We start from the raw sequence: 20,572 nt of genomic DNA, 5'->3' as shown, positions 1-20,572 counted from the left end.
TTTTATACTATCAAAATCATACTTTTATAACTCTTTTGAAGTATATTAAATTATAATGATCAAATCAAAATAAATAGAATTGTGTATATATATATATATATATATATATACACACACACACACACATATTTCATGCGAATCCACAAGCACAATGAGATGGGTGACCCATTGGGCTACGCGCATCCGATGAGTGTTAGCCTTTGCTAGAGTTCTTGAGAATTTTCTAGTTGCAGAAACTAAGGTTATGACTATTGGACATAATTTTTATAAAGAATAGTCACAACCTTTCAGGCCATGTCATTGGCCGAGGTTTTTGCCCTTTCTGCCACCTTTGGAGACTGTGCGCCAATCAATTGTACTTTTTCGAGCCCGACAGTTGAGTTTACATTTACACTAGGGTCGGGTCCCTTTACAATGTCCCTAGGTTTGTCGAATCATCACCACTACAAATAACAATAATAATCCACACAAATGAAAATCTAGAGGAGATAGTCTATATGCAAATTTTACCTCCAATCTGCCATAATAGCTAAGAAGGTTGTTTTCGATAAATTATTAAGAATAGATGAAAAAAAAGCAAATAATAGCAAACAGGAATCTATATTGATGCTTACTTTAGCTAGTAATTAGTGCTGAGATATACTTTTTTTTTTCGCTTCATCATAGTTATGAATTTGATTTATATGTGTATCACTTTTATAATGATAGAAATATTTGTTAGCCATTTTTATAACACGAAAATTCCAAATAGAAAAATTAAAAGATATCTTAAACTATTTCCCTTCGTCTATATCAATGAAAATATGTAGACAAATATTATGGCACTGGAAATACAGAAGCATTTCAAGTCCCTTTCCCTCAATATATATTATATATATTTTTCCTTCTTTTGTTATTTCCAATTCCACTTTTCTTTTTATCAATTACATCATTCTTTACCTAACCAAATTACATCATGATTAGGTGTAATGAATATCTTAATATGTGTGGCAATAAAAACTGCTCTACAATTATTTGATCTAGTCTTTGATTTAATTTGTAGTTTTGTACGGTCAATATTAGTCTATTTTTTAAAATCAGAATAATTTAAAATTTAATCTGAATTTATATGGACCAAACTCGATAAACATTTACATGAAATGAACCCTTAATTCTTATTTCACCCTTTTAACATATGTAGACTTGTCTCTCATTTTAAGAGTCAACTTACTGCAAATATTGCTTCATTTTCAATTTTTCAACACAAGGAAAGAAGAAGAAGCATCTACCATCTGCAAGGTGAATCGAATCCTTCCTAACAAGGTGAAAGTTCATTCTCGTAAGTTCTTTAGCTATTAGGGGCTTGTTTCATATCAGATTGATTTGAAGTTGAAGTTTTGTTTGAACGGCGTAATTTGTTTAATCATTTAAAATTACATTTTTTTATAAGCACGAAAACCTCCAAGTTGTAAAAATTATCAAATTTTGTGATGTCCATTTTCCCCTTTTCATATATGTTTTCTAGACACTATCAAAGTTTACAAGTTTGAATATTGAAATTCTAAGACAAGTGATGAATTGGGTGTAATGAATTGTACATAAATCATTAAAGAAGACGAATTTCATACTCAAATCACAATTCAACAGTAATATTTATCGTATGTTGATGTGAAATCTAACAACTATATCTGAAATATGATATATATACTTCCAATTGCTAATATTTGTGAAACTTGTGTGTATATAGGTAGAGATGGCGGCTACTTACGCTGCACTAACTTCTGTGTTGGGAACCATAGACAAGCTTTTACGTTCCAACTTATTAGTAGGCGTAGAAGAGGTTCATAAGCAACAACTGGAATCACTCGATGAGATGTTTGGCACTCTGCAAGTGTCTCTAATTGGCAAATGTGATGGCGAAGAACCAATTATTAGCAAGGATTTGCAAGGAATAATCAAAGATGTTGCAGTTGATGCAGAAGATGAAGTTGAATCACTAATGAAACAACTTATTGTTGGGCTGAATGATGATGATGATAAATGTTGTCGTGCGAAGTTTGATAAGGTCTCTCAACATGTTATACAAGTAACTCATTCTGTCAATGAAGAGCTGATCATAAACAATATTAATTGTCAAGAAAAAGCTGATGAAAATAGTGACGTTTCTCCACGATTAGATGATTCAATCCGTGAGAACGTTATGGAAGGGTACAATGAAGAAAGAGAAAATATGGTTGAAAGACTTACCAAAAGCTCAGGAGCAAATAAACTGCAAGTGGTTTCTGTTGTAGGGATGGCGGGCATAGGTAAGACAACTTTTACCAAAACTATATTATTCGATAACTATATTAAGAGGATCTTTCATATTCGTGGTTGGATTACTGTGTCAAACAACTATGATTTGAAAAAGTTGCTCCAACTCCTCCTTCATGAAATTATTGAATTTAAGGTTGCTATATTTATTTGTGAATTTTTTGCGTAAATTTTATATCTTTATTTTCATATTTTTCCTTTTTATATTAATAAATTACTAATTTTCCGAATTTATAGAAAAATAAAAATTTAAAAAAATTATAGAACTACAGGTTACTATATTTATTTGTGAATTTTTGGCGTTTAATTTAATATTTTTTTCATACTTTTCATATATTATATTAATCAATAACTCATATTTGAGATTTACCCAAAAAAATTAAAATTTAAAAAAATTATTAAAATTATTGGATTTAAGGTTACTATATTTATTTGTGAATTTTTGGATTTAATTTTATATTTTCCCCCTATTTTATATTAATCGATTACTCATTTTCTGGATTTACTGAAAAAATAAAATTAAACAAAAATTTTAAAAACAGGGCAAATAGTTTAAATAAAACGGGGATTTAATTATGGGTCAGTTAGTTGTTGATGGGTCTAAATCCCTTTCTATTTTCATATAAATGTCATCTGGTAAGGTCAAAATGACATGGCAATTTCACGTGTCATTTAAAGAAATGAAAAATGAGTTGGATATGCCCAGCATACCAACTAACGCCCATAAGGGCATATTTGGACCAAAAGTTAGACGACGAGGACATGAGCGAGCCAAACTTTAAACGGGGGTATATCTAGACCTTTTCGAATAGTTTAGGAGCATATTTGACCTTTTTCCCATTATATATAATTAGTTAAGACTAAGTCTAATTAATCTCAACATGAATAAAAACATATAATTTGTGTCTAGATTTACTACACGTGCATTGCATATGTATGATAAGTTTGAGTTTCGTATAATTCTGGAGTAGTATACATACGTCTTTTTCAGTGTTTGTTATTAACGCCACCGACATCTTGGCGCTGAAGCTTTAGAATAATGGTATTTTTGGAATAACCACTTGTTTTGTAGCATATTATGTCGTTGTCATTTCCGCGTGTATGACATTCTTGTCAAACCTCTTCCAATCGATCGTGTCGCATTGCATAAATCATCAGATGGGTGTAGATTCCTTAGAATTTTTACAGGACCATCAGTAAATCTAGGGATCCAAATGGGGGTCAAGATCAAGATCGTTGACCTGGTTGACGATTTGCCAATGATTTCTGGGGCTCACTTAGTTTTACAGACTTCAATTTAAAGTTGTCTTGAGTCTAACCGCCGTCTAGGTCGGGCACACCAACTTTTGCAGCGATTCGCCAACTGAAGCTTTCTCTGACCACCTCTTTCTTTTCAAATGTTTTCCTCACTTCATCCTGCACAACCAACACACCATTATTTTTAAAAGAAAAATAAAGCAATAAAGAGGGTTGTGGGTTGCCTCCCAAACAACGCCTTAGTTAACGTCATGTCACGATGCAAATCCACCATCAAATCTCAGTTTTAATATTTGAAATAGTGTCAGTAGGCAACCCCCTTTGTTATCTCGGATTCACATGCGACAAAATCTGGCCAATTTGCATTTTTAACTGCTTGATTGAAATGGAATGGAATTTGACGCCTGAGGGTCGGCACATCTTCTTTTATTTCTTTCAAAATATTGTTTGACCCTCAACTTTGTTGAGGATACGCGAGAGCATATCCTCATACCTGCGACCATCCGAATCCTTTGGCTTTTGATGTTCTGGGGAGGCACATACCTATCTTTTTCCCAATTTTTTTCAATTGGTGTATCGGTCCCTCAATTCACGATCTCAATATTTCCATCATTCATCTCTATTTCAACCTTAGCTACCACCCTTCCTCCAGTGGCATAGCCAAAAATTTTATAAAGGGTGTCCAAAAATCTCATAGCTCGTAAAAATAATTTAAAAACTGGATGAACTTAAATTTTGTAAATCAAACAACATAACATTAATGATAATTTTTTAAAATTTAGATATACCAAAATTTTTAAAATCAAACTACATAATATTTAGCTTTAATGTTTACGTTTATCTGATAGGAAGTGAAACAACAAAGAAAAGGAGAGATATTTCAGTTTAGAGTGAAATCACTTTTTTGCTTCAAATTTCATAAACCTCTATGACCAACAACGAGAAATAAAAATAAAGAATAGAAACAAACGGGTTATATTAAAAAAGAATATATATAAAGTATTTTCACTTTTAGTAGCTTTATGGAACAAATAAATAGGATTTGCTTATTAACTTTAAATTAATAATTACTTTTAAATTTTATTTTTAAATTTTTAATGAATAGAAAAAAACTAAAGTCAAATAACGGGATTCGAACCCGCACACTGCAAGTTGCAAAGAGCTTAGTAAGAGTTGAACGACTGAAACCACTAAGCTAGAAAAATTTATTGTTTTTCAAGGGTGTCCAAAATATGTTATTTAACCATTTAAATTATTATTTTGCTTATGAATACAATGTAATTTTCTGATGAAGGGTGTCCAATTGGACACCCTAGCCAAAGGGTAGCTATGCCCCTGCCTGCCTCAGGTAATTTAAATTACAACCACCGCCTTGGTTTTCTAGAAAATTTACCTCTATATTGTACAAGGCCTCAAATTTGAATTCATCCGTAGTAGCCCACCCGACACCCACAACATTGACACCTCGAGCACCAGCTCCCATGACATTTTTAGAGAAAGTATCAAGTTCTGTTATGACCTCGGCCATGTTCTAGTCCCTCTCTTGATCTTTCTCCATCTACTCCTTGGTTAGTTTAAATGAGAGAGGAGATACCTGATCTTCACGGGTATACCAGGACCTATTGATTTTGGTCATGCCATCCAGGAGATGTGTCGCTATCACATTAGGTTGTTGCATTAAACCCTTCAAAGAAAGTTGGTCAGCAACACCCTTGTTTATCGAGTCAAGGCTCTGGTAAAAATACTGTAGCAAGACGTTGTCAAGCAAGCCATGAGTTGGGAATTATAACACCAACTTCTTGAATCGCAACCAATGCTAATGAATTGGCTCGCCCTCCAAACGCTTAAAGTTTTGGATGTTGTTGTCACGACTCGGGGGTCTTTTATACAAGCCCATAGACATCATTCATCGCACTGTCATTCAAATTTAGCGGAAAATTTAAAACTTTTCATAGCATATATAACATAATGCTAGAGCATCACCTTATATATATATATATATATATATATATTTATATATTTCGCCTCTCTCCCATTTTACTCGTCACTCTTACATTTCGTTCAACTTTTTATTATACTAGATGTCTCCTCTTTCCCATTTTACTCGTCACTCTCACATTTCGTTCGACTTTTTATTATACTAGATGTCTCTTTTATTATAATTCCACAAGTTCTCTTTGTTCAGTTCTTTACACTAAATAAATATATACATATATTTGATATCTGTATTCTCACATTTTATTTAACCATGATTAATTATAAATGCATTTTTTATCTCATATGACACTCTTCCATAAAAGTTATTAACGTCTGCTATATGTAGGTCAACTAGATTAGTTTAGTATTATTAATTGTAGATCAATTGAACATGGAAGGGTTGGATATCACTTTCATAACAACTCATCATTTTTAATTTTTTTAATATAAATTTTGACACCCTATTTTTGCTGGTATATTAATTATTAAAAGCTCGTGATGAATACTTTGGAATTTAAGTTTGGAATTAATTTTATATGGTGTCGGATTAAGGTTATAAATTTGTTTCAAAATTAAATTGTGTTGTTGACCAAATGGTATAAATTAATTATGAATATCTCATTGAGTTTTTGATTTATTTTATTTATTTTAGAATTATAATTTCGAAACATTTTAATGACGAATGATTCAAATAATGAATTGAACGCTCTTTCGGAAATTGTTAGAAATATTTTTGGCTTATTTATATCTATGATCGCGTAGACATATATGCATTTATTGAGTTTGGTCCATGTAAATTTGGATTAATTTTTTTTTAATTATTCTGGTCAGTTAATTGGTTTTGACTTTCATAAATTAAAAAAAAAAAGTGAGTAGATCAAATAATTGTGTAGCATTTTTCTTTATTGCAAACACATATTAATATAATCATTATATCTAAGCATGATGTGATTTGACTATGTAAGCAATGATGGGGAAAAATGGAATTGGAAACTACCATTGGTTGTGTGTGTTTATTTTTGAAAATAAACAATTTTCTTACTTATATTTTAAATTATTGGCAAATATTGTTCTAAATGCATTTATATAAGTATAAATTTAGGCTAATATAGATCTAAAGCATGAACTCACAAACTTGAAAATTAAATTACTTAAATACATCTAATTTAAAAATAAAGCCTAACTAATAACACCACTTCACTAATCGCTAACAACCTAATTTCTCTCTTTAAAACCAAAATACATACTGGGCATTTTCTATCAAACACACAAATAAGTAGGACAATAAGATACCTTGTTTAGGAAGCACTATTGATCTGATATAGTATTGTGTGTACCCAATAAGGTTGCCTTGTGTATTAAAAAAGGTCAAATCTTTCGATGATCCCTTAAAGTTGGCAGTAAGTTTCACTTGGACATCTCAATTGACTTATGACACCTCATGTATGGTCCATTGTGTCATTTTTTTTGACACTTAGCTTTTTGCTCACATGTCAAAGTGAGTGTGATACTGATGAGTCCACGATTTAAACTCATTTAGGAAAATATTTTGATAGATTTAGTGTCCTCGATGCATATTTTGTCTCAGTAATTGATGAAAAACCTTAAGTTTCAGGTATTTGGACTTGGAGTAAAAGCATGGACACAATTAAACAAAAAGAAGCAAGATAACTGAAAGAACGAAGAAAAGAAGGCCTCAGGATCGCCTAATCCATTAGACGAGTAGTCAAATGACCTTATTCTTGCCTAATGCTCCAGTATGCTGAGCCCTCAAGGAAAGGATCAAGTCGGCGGTGAAAAGAAGCAGTCGGCGTTTCGCCAAGCAGTTCCGTGAAGCAGTACTATATCGCCCGATCCAGAAAGCGAAGATGCTGAAGGATAAAGCAAGATGGCGATGGAATATACCAAAGGGAGGATCGCCGAGTTAATCAGTGATCCCGACTAACTGCGCCGAGTGATATTTCGTAGCACAAATTTTCAAAAAACTATAAATACTTGGATTTTTGTATTCAGATTGTGTGCAACAAGATAGATTTTTCATAATTCTAGTTTTAGTTTTTAGAGTTTTTGGGAGACAATGTTCTTGAGATTTGAAGATTTGAAGGTTTCAACTCTAAGAAATTGGAAGTGGGTATTGAAGAATCTTTATCTTTGACTTGTATAAAGACATTTTCTATCGTATCAAATTGATGGAAACACTTTTCTATATCGATTTTCTTTCTCTTTACTATGTCTAGCTAAAACCCCAATTCTTGGGATGTGATTATGTGAATATGGGTTTAATTTAATGTTGGGTCTTGCTAATTAATAGTTAATTTGTTGTTTAAATGTGATGTCATTCTGTAGTTGTGTATGAACTTAATGGGATTATAGTTGCAAATATTGATTTCATCTTCGTGTCTTTGGCTTGCTCGAGAGAGAGGTCTTAAGACCAAAACTACTTAATTGATAGTCGGTGGTTATTGGATTGTCATGGGTTCAGCTCGAGAGAGTGAGACCTAAACCCCACACATTCAGCTCGAGAGAGTGAATGGGCTAAGGCGAGGACTGGGCATAATTGATTCAGGGTAAATTGCTAGAGAGAGAATTTACCCCACTAAAGTCTAGCCTAGTTACAAATTTACAGCGATTTACTATCAATAGCATGTACCCAATTATTTATTTTATCCCATATTCGTATCACATTCCAAGAATCCCGTCTCCATATTCATATCTCTATTTTTGATGTTTTAGTTGATAGTTAGTTGCAAAACCGTCTTTGATAATTGATACTTGTGTCACCACTTGAATTTTTTATGCTTTCATTCACTAATGTCTTTTAGCTATGGCTAACTTGAACTAATTTGTATTTGTCTATTAATTCTTGAAACCACTCCATGTGAGAATAATCCAAATACTTGATTGAGTATATTACTACTCAAGATTGTTGGAACTCGAACTGGAAGTAGTGTTTTGATGAATCGTGAAACTCTCAAAATGGTGCCCCTGCCGGGGTGTGGTCTTATTTGAGAAATTTTAGTTACGTTGAATTTTGTTCTTGTTAGTCATAGTTGAACTAACTTAACTTTTAGTTTTGGTTTGCCTGTTTGTATGTTGCAGTAGGAAATATGAGTGTAAACGGTAGCAACGGCAGTCAAGTACGCCATCAAGATGGCATCGGAAACCTCAACGATGTTAATGACCCTCATATCATGGGCGGTATTGATGTCATTCGCTTACTTCCGGTCGAAGGGAATGCATTGTTCCATATCATGAGCACTATGTTGAAACTCTTGCAACTAAAAGGACTTTTTAGTGGGTCAGCTCATGAGGATCCCCATGAGTATATTAGAAATTTTGTAGATGTATGCGAACCGTGCTCATTCAAGAACATTTCCCAATAATTGGTCCGGTTGAGGTTGTTCCAGTTCTCTTTCATGGTAGAAGCATGCAAATGGTTGGCTGAATTGCCATGTGACTCAATCACTTCGTGGGAGGAGTTGATTACCGCCCATTTAATGTGCAATTTTTTCCTCCTTTGAAGACGATGACTCTCCGGGACAACTGTAAGCCCCTAAAAATGAACTAAGTTATCTAGAGCCTCACATGTACCTTAATGAGTTAATAACATGTTAATGAAGTGTGTCACAACTTGTATAGTTAATTTGAAAAGGTTTAGAAGTCAAACGTCCAAGACCGACCTAGACGTTTGGAAACTAGTCGTGTTATGTTGTAACGTATTGTAACTCGAAACATCTAAGAATAAGCTAAACATTTTTGGAATTAAGTAGGGAAATTGGAAAATTCATAGCTTTCAAAAGTAAGTTTTGGTCATTTTCAAACGGCAATAACTCCCAGATTAAGAGAAGTTTGGATGAGTTATTTATATGGTTGGAAAGCACTAGGGGAGATCTTTCCAACGACACCGAGTTTGCACAAATCCGATGTTGTATGAGGGAGATATGCCTTTCGAAAGTTGGGTTGTTAGACTGAGGAATGGCCAATCCGGATTTTAGTAAGAGAAAAGTTGTCTTTTCACCCTAGTATTGCCTAATTCGTTTTAAGGGTTATTTAGGGGTGAAGATCAAGTCCCAAATTAGTTTTGCCATAATTTAGAACACATAGGGCTTGGGAGAAAAGAGGAAAGAAGAGGAAGATCAAGAATTGTTCAAGAACTCCAAAATCATTGCGTGGATTTCATTTGGGGTGATCCCTATCGAGGTATGTGAGATCATTCGGTGTTGGGTCCTTTCACCCATACCTCAATTTGATTCCATAAAGAAAATTAGAGTTTATTTGAATGAAAATCTTGAAGTTCTTGATGGAAAGTTTTGAAGTTCTTGTTGGTTGAATTTTAGTTGATCTCTTGTATGTTTGATTCATGTTTCCGTAATGTTTTCGGGTCTAATATATTGGGTAATGAGGTATTTAGGGATCCTAAGTGTTTGGGGTGGATCCAGGGCAGTTTAGGAGGTTTAGAGATGAAAAACGGAGAAGAAAAGTCGAATGTCCTGTCAGATAACCCTTGAGGCTTCGCGCCTGCCAGAGCCCCCTCAGGGCAGGATCTTTCTGACAGGCCCTGGCGCGGCGCGCCTCTTAGAGTGCCCCAGACCAGAGTCTGTCCGACAGGCCTTAGCGCCCCGCGCTTCTCAGAGTGCCAAAACCCCTTGGAGACCCCGTTCTTTCCCTATCTTTTCGTACTAGTTCCTAAGTGATGTACCTTTCATTCCAAGTTTATTCCAACACTGTAAAGTACATCTAAACATCATGAAATCATCCCCAAACATGAGATCATGATCCTTGAATCCATAATTCAATTCAATGTAAGCTAAGATCAAAGTTAAAGAAGTTAAGAGTCAAGTTTAAAAGTTACGAAACAAGTAAAAATGAGTTCTTAAAGTTTTCAAAGAGTCTTAAACAATCATTTCAACTTTGATTTAAGGCTCAAGTTACAAGTTGAGCAAAGAGAAAAGAGTTGAGTTAAATTCTCAAAAGTTATAAGGGAACTAAGTATTTCCTAAGAGTTAAAGTTTCAAGTTAAGTAAAAAGCAAGAGTTGAGTTCATTTCTCTAAAGTTATAAGGGGGACTAAGTATTCCCTAAAGGTTGATAAATGTTTCAGATTTTAGTTAAAAGGGAACTAAGAAGTTCCAAAAGAGTTTTAAACTAAAGAGGGGAACATTGATTCCAAGAGGAGCTTTTAAAGCTAAAGGGTTCAGTAAATTATCTCAACCCAAAGGAAGGAAGTTTTATTAAAAGTATGAGCTAAATAAAGTTTTGGGAGTAGTGTTGAGCACCGATGTAGGGATGAGAGTTCAGATAACTCAAGTCCCCATGTAAACCATGTAGCCATCATGGGTATTAATGTGTCATACTTTTTATATGATTACATGAGTTTAGCCAGTGGATCCACTAGGTTGAGGATGTCCTATGCGATGGAAAAGTATAGGAAAATTCTGGCAGCGTGGACGAGACGCTGTATTATCACTTAGGCTCAAAGTGGTGGTTGTCGGTTAGAGAAACTCCCACAAAAACTACATTACTTTCATATATAAGTAAAGTTAATTTTATTATTGTTTCATTATTAATGAACTAAGAGTTCAAACTATTTTACCAGTTTTATGTGTATATATTGCATATGTTCTTATTGCTTCATATGGAGTTGTTATCTTATGTGTTGAGAGAGCCAAGGTAAGTTCATTCTTACTCCATTTCAAGCTTTATAGTTGTGTTTAGCATTCCAAGTCGCATACTTGTACATTCAATGTACTGATGTCAGTTGGCCTGCATCGTTTTATGATGCAGACGCATGTACCTAGGATCAGCACGCAGCGCTTTGTTGATGCAAAATCAAGTTCCAAAGTCAGTGGTGAGCCTCCTTGCATTTCGGAGGACATCCTTTTCATTTGCTTTACTAGTTTAGTTTGTTTTTAGGATGTTGTGGGGTTTGTCCTAACATCTATCCCAGTTAGTTTAGAGGCTTCATAGACAGTTATTAGTTGAGTTGGAGTCTATTTTGCTTGTTGAGACTTAAACACTATTTTGGCCAGAATATTACATGAAGTATTTCTTTTCGACATATTTTATTTCTTGATTAAGTTGAGTTGAGTCTTCCGCTGAGTTAAGTAATTCAGACCAAAGGTTTGCTTGTGGGCCAACAATGGTCTTCGTGTGCAGCCACGTCTAGGGTTTAGGCTCCGGGAGTGACAATCTTAGTATCAGAACACAAATTTGAAGAGTCATAGGGAGTCTATGAAGCCATGTCCGTTGAGTCTTAGTTATTGGTGTGAAGCGCACCACATCTATGATTAGAATGCTACAACATTTAGGAAAAATCTCACTTCTTCATATTCCTTTTCGTGCGTTAGAGTTTATCTCTAAAAGTCTCTCTCTAATTCGTTCTTACGCGTAATTTCAGATTCATCATGCCTCCACAAAGAGCAGTCAGAGGTCGACCAACCCGAAGAAATATTGAGGAACAAGGGGTCCCAAATACACAGGATGTGCAACCCCAAAAAGAGGTTACAAATGTCAAATTTTGGAAAGCTATCCGGATGTTAAGTCAAGTAGTAACCAACCACGTCGGGCAACAAAGAGAAGCTCGACAAGAAGGGGCTGACACCTCGAGGGTTCGTGAGTTTCAGAGAATGAATCCTCCTAGTTTCACTGGATCAAGCACTACTGAGGATCCGGAAAACTTTGTGGAAGAGTTGAAGAAAGTGTTTGAGGTAATGCATATCAACTGAAGAATGTGGCTAGAAACTGGTTTGATTAATAGAAGGATGGTAGAGCTGAGGGTGCACCACATCCAAGTTGGGCTTGCTTCAAAGAAGACTTCTTAGGGAGGTTCTTTCCTCGATAACTTAAGAAAGCGAAGGTACGGGAGTTTCTCACTTTGAAACAGGACTCCTGAGTGTTCATGAGTACAGTTTAAAGTTTACCCAACTATCTCGCTATGCTTTGGAGATAGTGAAAGACACGAGGAGGAGGATGATCTTGTTTGTTGCTGGTTTGGGTCGTGCTTCAAGCAAAGAGGATAGGGGCTCAATGTTGATTGGTGACATGGACATATCCGTACTTATGGTCTATGTCCAACAAGTTGAAGAGAAGAAGTTGAGGGACAGAGAGGAATATCGAAACAAGAAAGCGAAGAATGGGAATGAATCTGGTCAACAAAAGGGTGGTTCGAGTCGACCACAATTTCAGAAATCAAAGGGGATGCATCATCATCTGCTAGTGCACCTGTACCCACAAACCGAGGTAAGTATAATGGCCAGAATTCACAGCACTTCAAGGCGAGACCAGCTCAGTCTCAAGGTAGTATGGCACAAGGAGGAAGTAGGTCTCCTACATGTACTAAGTATGGTAGAAACACACATGAGATTGTCAAAATATCCAGTTAGATTGTTTTAAATGTGGTCAAGAGGGTCACTTCATGAGAGAGTGCCTCAAGAATAAGTAAGGTGGTGTAAATCCGGGCAAAACAACTCAAACTTCCTCAGTTCCTCCACAAGATAGGGTTGCACCTAGAGTATCTACTTTTGGTATCGGCGGAGGGGCAAACCATGTTTATGTAATCACTAGCCATCAAGAGCACGAGAACTCTCCAGATGTTGTTATGGGTATGATCATAGTCTTTACTTTTGATGTTTATGCTTTGTTAGACCCAGGAGCAAGTTTATCCTTTGTAACTCCTTATGTTTCAAATCAGTTTCAAACTCGTTCTGAAAAGCTTTGTGAACCCATTTGTGTTTCTACACCTGTTGGGGAGTTTATTTTAGCAGAAAGAATCTATGGTGATTGTCATGTTTCCATCAATCATAAGAGTAACATGACTGATTTAGTAGAGTTAGACATGATAGATTTTGATGTCATTCTAGGTATAGACTGGCTCCATGCCTGTTATGCATCAATAGATTGCAGAATTCGAGTTGCCAAGTTTCAAATTCCTAATGAGCTAGTTATGGAGTAGACTAGTAGTTCAGCAGTGCCTAAAGGTCATTTCATTTCGTACCTTAAGGCGAGGAAGTTAGTTCTAAGGGGTGTTGGCTCAATTGTTGAGGTACCTTCCCTTCAATAAGTTCTTATAGTTAGTGAGTTTCCAGAAGTTTTTCCTGATGATCTACCCGGAGTCCCTCCCGAAATATAGATAGACTTTGGTATAGACATCATCCCAGATACTCGTCCTATCTCTAATTCGCCATATAGAATGGCACCAGCAGAGTTAAAAGATCTAAAGGAGCAATTGAAATATTGTTAGATAAAGACTTTATTCGACCAAGTGTCTCACCTTGTGGCGCTCCGGTCCTGTTTGTTAGGAAGAAGGATAGGTCACTTAGGATGTGTATAGATTACCGTCAGTTGAATAAGATGACCTTCAAGAATAAATATCCTCTTCCAAGGATAGATGATCTTTTCGATCAACTTCAGGGTGCTTCTTGCTTTTCCAAGATTGATTTCAAATCAGGCTATTATCAGTTGAAAGTAAGGGAATACGACATTTAAAAGATAGATTTTAGGACAAGGTATGGGCATTATGAATTTTTGGTTATGTCTTTTGGTTTGACAAATGCACCTGCAACATTTATGGATCTTATGAACAAAGTCTTCAAACATTATTTAGATCTTCTTGTCATCGTCTTCATTGATGACATAATGGTTTATTCAAGGAATGAAGAAGATCATGCTAGTCACCTCAAGATTGTTCTTCAGACTTTGAGAGATAAAGAACTATATGTCAAGTTCTCCAAGTGTGAGTTTTGGCTTAAGTCTGTGGCATTCTTAGTCCATATTGTTTCTGGTGAAGGGATTATAGGACATTTGTTGAAGGATTATCATTTATCTCTTCTCCTTTGACCAAGATAACTCAGAAGACAGTCAAGTTTCAATGGTGTGAAGCTTGTGAGAAAAGCTTTCAAGAGATGAAAAAGAGACTGAGTACCGCTCCAGTTTTGACCTTACCAGAGGGTACTCAAGGTTTTGTGGTGTATTGTGATGCATCAAGAATTGTCTTGGGCTGTGTATTGATGCAGAATGGCAAGGTTATAGCTTAGTCCTCTAGACAGTTAAAGGTTCATGAGAAGAATTATCCAACGCATGACTAGGAATTGACTGCTCTAGTTTTTACTTTGAAGATATGGCGTCACTATTTTTATGGTGTTCATGTGGATATATTCACTGATCACAAGAGCCTCCAATATTTATTCACTCAGAAATATCTAAATCTTAGACGAAGGAGGTGGTTAGAATTACTCAAGGATTATGATATGAGTATTTTTATCACCCAGGTAAGGCTAATGTGGTTGCTGATGCCTTAAGCAGGTTGTCCATGCGTAGTTCTGCCCATGTTCTAGAAGAAAAGAGGTAATTATCTAAAAATATGCATAGACTTGCACGTTTGAGAGTCAAACTTATAGATTCCACAGAATGAGAAATAGTAGTGACCAATGGGGCTGAGTCATCATTAGTGATAGAGGTAAAAGAAAAGCAAGACCAATACCCTATTTTGCTTGATTTGAAGGCAAGTGTCCATAACCAAAGAGTATTGGCTTTTGAACAAGGGGGAGATGGGGTACTGAAGCACCAAGACAGATTATGTGTACCTAAGGTGGATGGACTCCAAGGGGGGATCTTGGAGGAGGCTCATAACTCTAGATATTCCATTCATCTGGGTTCCACAAAGATGTGACGCGATTTGAGAGAGGTATATTGGTGGGAAGGCATGAAGAAAGTATTGATGAGTTTGTTGTCAAGTATTCAAATTGTTAGCAAGTGAAAATGGAGCACCAAAGGCTTGGAGGTTTGACTCAGAATATAGAACTTCCAAAATGGAAGTGGGAGATGATTAATATGGACTTCATCACGGGCTTTCCAAGATCTCGAAGGCAGTTATTCTATTTGGGTGATTTTTGACATAATAATAAAGTCAGCCCATTTATTGCCTGTAAAGACTACTTATTCGGCCGACGATTATGCTAAGTTGTACCTTCAAGAAGTGGAAAGACTTCATGGAGTTTAAGTCTCTATTATTTCAGATAGAAGTGCTCAGTTTACTGCACAGTTCTGAAGTCTTTCCAAAAAAATTTGGGTTCAAAGGTGAACTTAAGCACTGCTTTAATCCTCAGACGGATGGACAAGCAGAGCGTACTATACATACCTCAAGAGATATGCTGATAGCTTGTGTGATCGACTTCAAAGGGAATTGGGATGATCACATACCTCTCATTGAGTTCGCTTACAACAACAGTTACCATTCGAGCATCCAAATGGCTCCTTATGAAGCTCTTTATGGGAGAAGATGCATATCTCCTATTGGGTGGTTCAAAGTTGGTGAAGCAGGGTTTATAGGAACTAGATCTAGTTCACCAAGCGATGAAGAAGGTGAAAATAATTCAAGGAAGATTGAAATGACACAAAGTCGCCAAAAGTCCTACACAGATATTAGGAAGAGGCCATTAGAGTTTGAGGTGGATAATTGGGTATATCTTAAGGTTTCACCCATGAAGGGTATGATGAGGTTTGGTAACAAGGGGAAACTTAGTCCCCTATATATTGGACCTTATAGAATCTTCAAGAGAGTGGGCAATGTGGCTTATGAGTTGAAGCTACCCCAAGAGTTAGAAGTCGTTCATCCGATATTCCATATTTCTATGTTGAAGAAGTGCTTGGGTGATTCTTCATTCATAGTACCAACAGAGAATGTTGGGATTAAGGATAACCTATCCTATGGAGAAGTCCTGGTTCAGATTTTGGATCGTCAAGATTGCAAGTTGAGGACAAAAGAAGTTGCTTCAATCAAGGTCCTTTGGAGGAACCAATTCGTTGAAGAAGCGACTTGGGAAGCTGAGGAAGAGATGAAGAGGAGATGTCCACATCTCTTTGAATCCGGAGAAAATGCAGATCAAGGTACTAAATTCTCTTCTTAGCACTTTATAAGACTATGTGTAAGCATGTTATTACTTGCTTTTGTTTGTTAAGAAATAAAAAGTCTTACTACCCTTAACTTAGTGAAGGAGTTCTCATTCGAGGACAAATGTTACCAAGGGGGAGATATTGTAACATCTCGTAACTTGAAACACCTAAGAATAAGCTAAGAAACCAATAATAAAAAATTTGGAAATTAAGTAGGGAAATCTGGAAAATTTCCAGCTTTCAAAAGTAAGTTTTGGTCATTTTCAAATGGCCATAACTCCAAGCTCAGGAGGAGTTTGGATGATTTCTTTATATGGTTGAAAATCCCTTGGGTAGATCTTTCCAAAGGATCCGAGTTTGCACAAATCCGATGTCGTATGAGGGAGATATGCCTTTCGGAAGTTGGGTTGTTGAACTGAGGAAAGTCCAATTCGGATTTTAGCAAGGGCAAAGTTGTATTTTCACCCTAGTATTGACTAATTCGTTTTAAGGGTTATTTAGGGGTAAAGACCAAGTCCAAAATCAATTTTACAATCATTTAGAACGCTTAGGGCTTGGGAGAAAAGAGTAAAGAAGAGGAAGATCAAGAATCATTCAAGAACTCCAAGATCGTTGCGTAGATTTCGCCGGGGTGATCCCTATAGAGGTATGTGAGATCATTCAGTGTTGGGTACTTTCACCCATTCCCGAATTTTATTCAATGCAGAAAATTAGAGTTTATTTGGATGAAAATCTTGAAGTTCTTGATGGAAAGTTGTGAAGTTCTTGTTGGTTTAAATGTAGTTGATCTCTAGTAGGTTTAATTCATGTTTCTGAATTATTTTCGGGTCTCATATATTGGGTAATGATGTATTTAGGGATACTAAGTGTTTGGGATGGGATCCATGGAATTTAGGTGGTTTAGATATGAAAAACGGATAATATAAGTCGAAGGTCCCGTCAAATAACCCTTGGGGAGTCGCACCTGCTAGAGCCTAATTAGGGCAGGCTCTGTCTGACAGTCCTTGGTGCGGCGCGCCTCTCAGAACACCCTAGACTATGGTCTATCTGACAAGAGCGTGTTTCCTGCCCCTCTCAGAGCGCCAAGACCCCCTGGAGACCCCGTTCTTTCCATATCTTTTCGTACTAGTTCCTAAGTGATATACCTATCATTCCTAGTTGATTCCAACACTCTAAAGTACATCTAAACATCAATAAATCATCCCTAAACATGATATCATGATTATTGAATCCATAATTCAATTCATGAGAACCTAAGATCCAAGTCAAAGAAGTTAAGAGTCAAGTTTAAAAGTTAAGAAACAAGTCAAAGTAACTTCTTAAAGTTTTTAAAGTGTCTTAAACAATCATTTTAACTTTGATTTATGCTCAAGTTAAATTTGAGCAAAGACAAAAGAGTTGAGTTAAATTCTCAAAAGTTATAAGGGAATGTTCCCTAAGAGTTAAAGTTTCAAGTTAAGTAAGGAGCAAGAGTTGAGTTCATTTCTCTAAAGTTATAAGGGGGACTAAGTATTCCCTAAAGGTTCATAAATATTTAACATTTAAGTTAAAAGGGAACTAAGAAGTTCCAAAAGAGTTTTGAACTAAAGAGGGGAACATTGATTCAAAGAGGAGCTTTTAAAGCTAAAGGGTTCAGTAAATTATCTCAACCCAAAGGAAGACAGTTTTATTAAAAATATGAGCTAAAACAAGTTTTGGGAGTAGTGTTGAGCACTGATGTGGGGATAAGAGTTCAGATGACTCAAGTCCCTATGTAAACCATGTAGCAATCATAGGTATAAACGTACCATACTTTTTAGATGATAACGTTAGTTTAGCCAGTGGATTTACTAGGTTAAGGATGTCCTATGCGATGACAAAGTATAGGACAATTTTGACAGCGTGGACGAGACGTTGTATCATAACTTACGCTCATAGTGGTGGCTGTCGGTTAGAGAAACTCACATAGAAACTATATTACTTTCATAAATAAGTAAAGTTGAGTTTATTATTGTTTCATTATTAATGAACTAAGAGTTTAAACTGTTTTACCAGTTTCATATACATATATTCCATATGTTCTTATTGCTTCATATGGATTTGTTATCTTATGAGTTGAGCAGAGCCAAGGCAAGTTCATTCTTACTCAATTTCAAGCTTTATAGTTGTGTTTAGCATTCCAACTCGCATATTCGTGCATTTAACGTACTGATGCTAGTTGGCATGCATCATTTTATGATACAGACGCATATAACTAGGATCAGCATGCAGCGCTTCATTGATTCAGATCGAGCTCCAGAGTTAGTGGTGAGTCTCCTTGCATTTTTGAGGACATCCTTTTCATTTACTTTACTAGTTTAGTTTGTTTTTAGGATGTTGGGGGGTCTGTCCCAACATCTATCCCAGTACGTTTAGAGGCTTCGTAGACAATTAGTAGTTCAGTTAGAGTCTATTTTGCTTGTTCAGACTTAAATGTCATTTTTGCCAAAATATTACATGAAGTATATCTTTTAAACATGTTTTATTTCTTTATTAAGTTGAGTTGAGTCTTCCGCTGAGTTAAGTAAGAAAGGTCAAGTGTTCGCTTGGGGGTCAGCAATGGTCTTTGAGTGCTAGCCAAGTCCAGGGTGTAGGCTCCGGGCGTGACATATGTGCTAGTGTGTCTTTGCATGTTTTACGTGTTATTTGGTGTCTAAAATAGTAGGAGAAGACCCTAAAATGTATATGGTCGTATTTAGGGTCTAAATGTCCGGGCATGAAGGGTCCTTGAGGAGGACCCAAAAGCTGGCAGAATAGTGCCTTGGCAGTGTCAATCGATGTCCATGCAATCAACGCCCCTTAGACAGGTTGACGTCCCATCGATTGGGGGCGTTGCTCCACACTTAGGCGTGAGTGATAAGCTCCCAAAAGTGGTGTCTCAGTAAAAAAAAAAGATGGATTTAAAGACGACCCCATCGTTCCATCGATGGTCCGTCACCATGCACATTGTTTGGAACCTGCACTTACTGCTTACAACGTTGCCAAGTTAAGGGGTGAATTGGGAAATTCACCATACGTTCCAAATAAGGTATGACCGGTTATTTTGTCTATTTTTAGGTATTTTAAGTTGGTTAAAAAGATGAAAACCCCATTTAGATTTCATTCTTCAAACTAGACCTTTCCCTCTCAAAACAAAGTCTCTCTAGAACCTCTATTCGAGACCAAGCTCAAGAACAAGCTAGGGGATGGATTCTAATGGTTTGTTTTCCATTTTTTCGTGGGCTTCTCATGTAGTGAGGTATGGTAATCCTTGATCATTAGTTAACTTTTCATCTAAGGAGTTCTTTCAAAGGGTTTTCAAAGAGATTCTATGATCAAATTGCCTATGTTTCAATCTAGCCATGGGTTCATTGTCAAATTGTTTTCAAAATCATTCTAATGATGGATTTATTATTAACTACTTATTTTAAGATGAATTCCAATCCAATTCCATGAAGAACCCATGATATCCTTAATCTCTCAATTTAGCTCATAATGTGGGTCTTGTGATCTTGTTTATATGTTGATGAGATTGTGATTCGATTATGTTGTATTGACTATTTACATTGTTATTTATGTAAATTGGTAATGAATTGTTGGGAATTAATCAATGATGATAAAAACTTGGAGAATTCGTAAGTTGACCTAATTTCTAGCATAAGGTGTTAGATTGACATTGTGTGGTATGGTCCACTTATGGTGGCGGTGTTTACATTCTTGTTATTCTTTATATGTTGTGATCATGTCCTTAAAGGCAATCGATGTTTTGTGAAGTGTGGTTATGATGATCACACACATGAAGTTATATGCCTTTTTTTGCTAGTTCATCATCTAGGTGTGTTGATAATTTTATAAACATGTGAATGATTATGTCAGAATTAGGTTCTACATGTTTGGTTGTGATAAATGCCATTCTAGGATGACCCCCTACCTATGTACCCCTATATGATTGTGTGGTCTTATATGCATGTTAGGAGTCTTCTATTCAAATGTTTGACATGTTTTTGTCTCCTATGATGTAATGTGAGTGTGTGTAGTCTATAGTCCTTAATACTCGATATGTGTGTGGCTTAAGACTCGAGGGATGTTGTACATGTGTTGTGATCTTTAGAGGGTGCCTTCCTCAATACCATGTTGTTGTCATTATGTGATTATGTTGA

General features: G+C 35.9%; 1 protein-coding gene across 1 annotated transcript; it reads left to right on the top strand.

Annotated features, from left to right (window-relative positions):
• The first annotated feature begins 1,146 nt into the window (after positions 1-1,146).
• LOC107016353 lies at positions 1,147-7,486 on the top strand. Its single transcript, XM_015216844.2, has 3 exons — positions 1,147-1,318; positions 1,727-2,285; positions 7,142-7,486. The coding sequence occupies exons 2-3, from the start codon at positions 1,733-1,735 to the stop codon at positions 7,195-7,197; spliced, it is 609 nt and encodes a 202-aa protein (XP_015072330.1). The 5' UTR covers positions 1,147-1,318; positions 1,727-1,732; the 3' UTR covers positions 7,198-7,486.
• The last annotated feature ends 13,086 nt before the right edge of the window (positions 7,487-20,572 follow it).

The sequence above is a fragment of the Solanum pennellii genome, chromosome 4 (assembly GCF_001406875.1).
Source record: "Solanum pennellii chromosome 4, SPENNV200".
In the NCBI taxonomy this organism is placed as follows: Eukaryota; Viridiplantae; Streptophyta; class Magnoliopsida; order Solanales; family Solanaceae; genus Solanum; species Solanum pennellii.
This window is presented reverse-complemented; position numbering and strand designations above follow the sequence as displayed.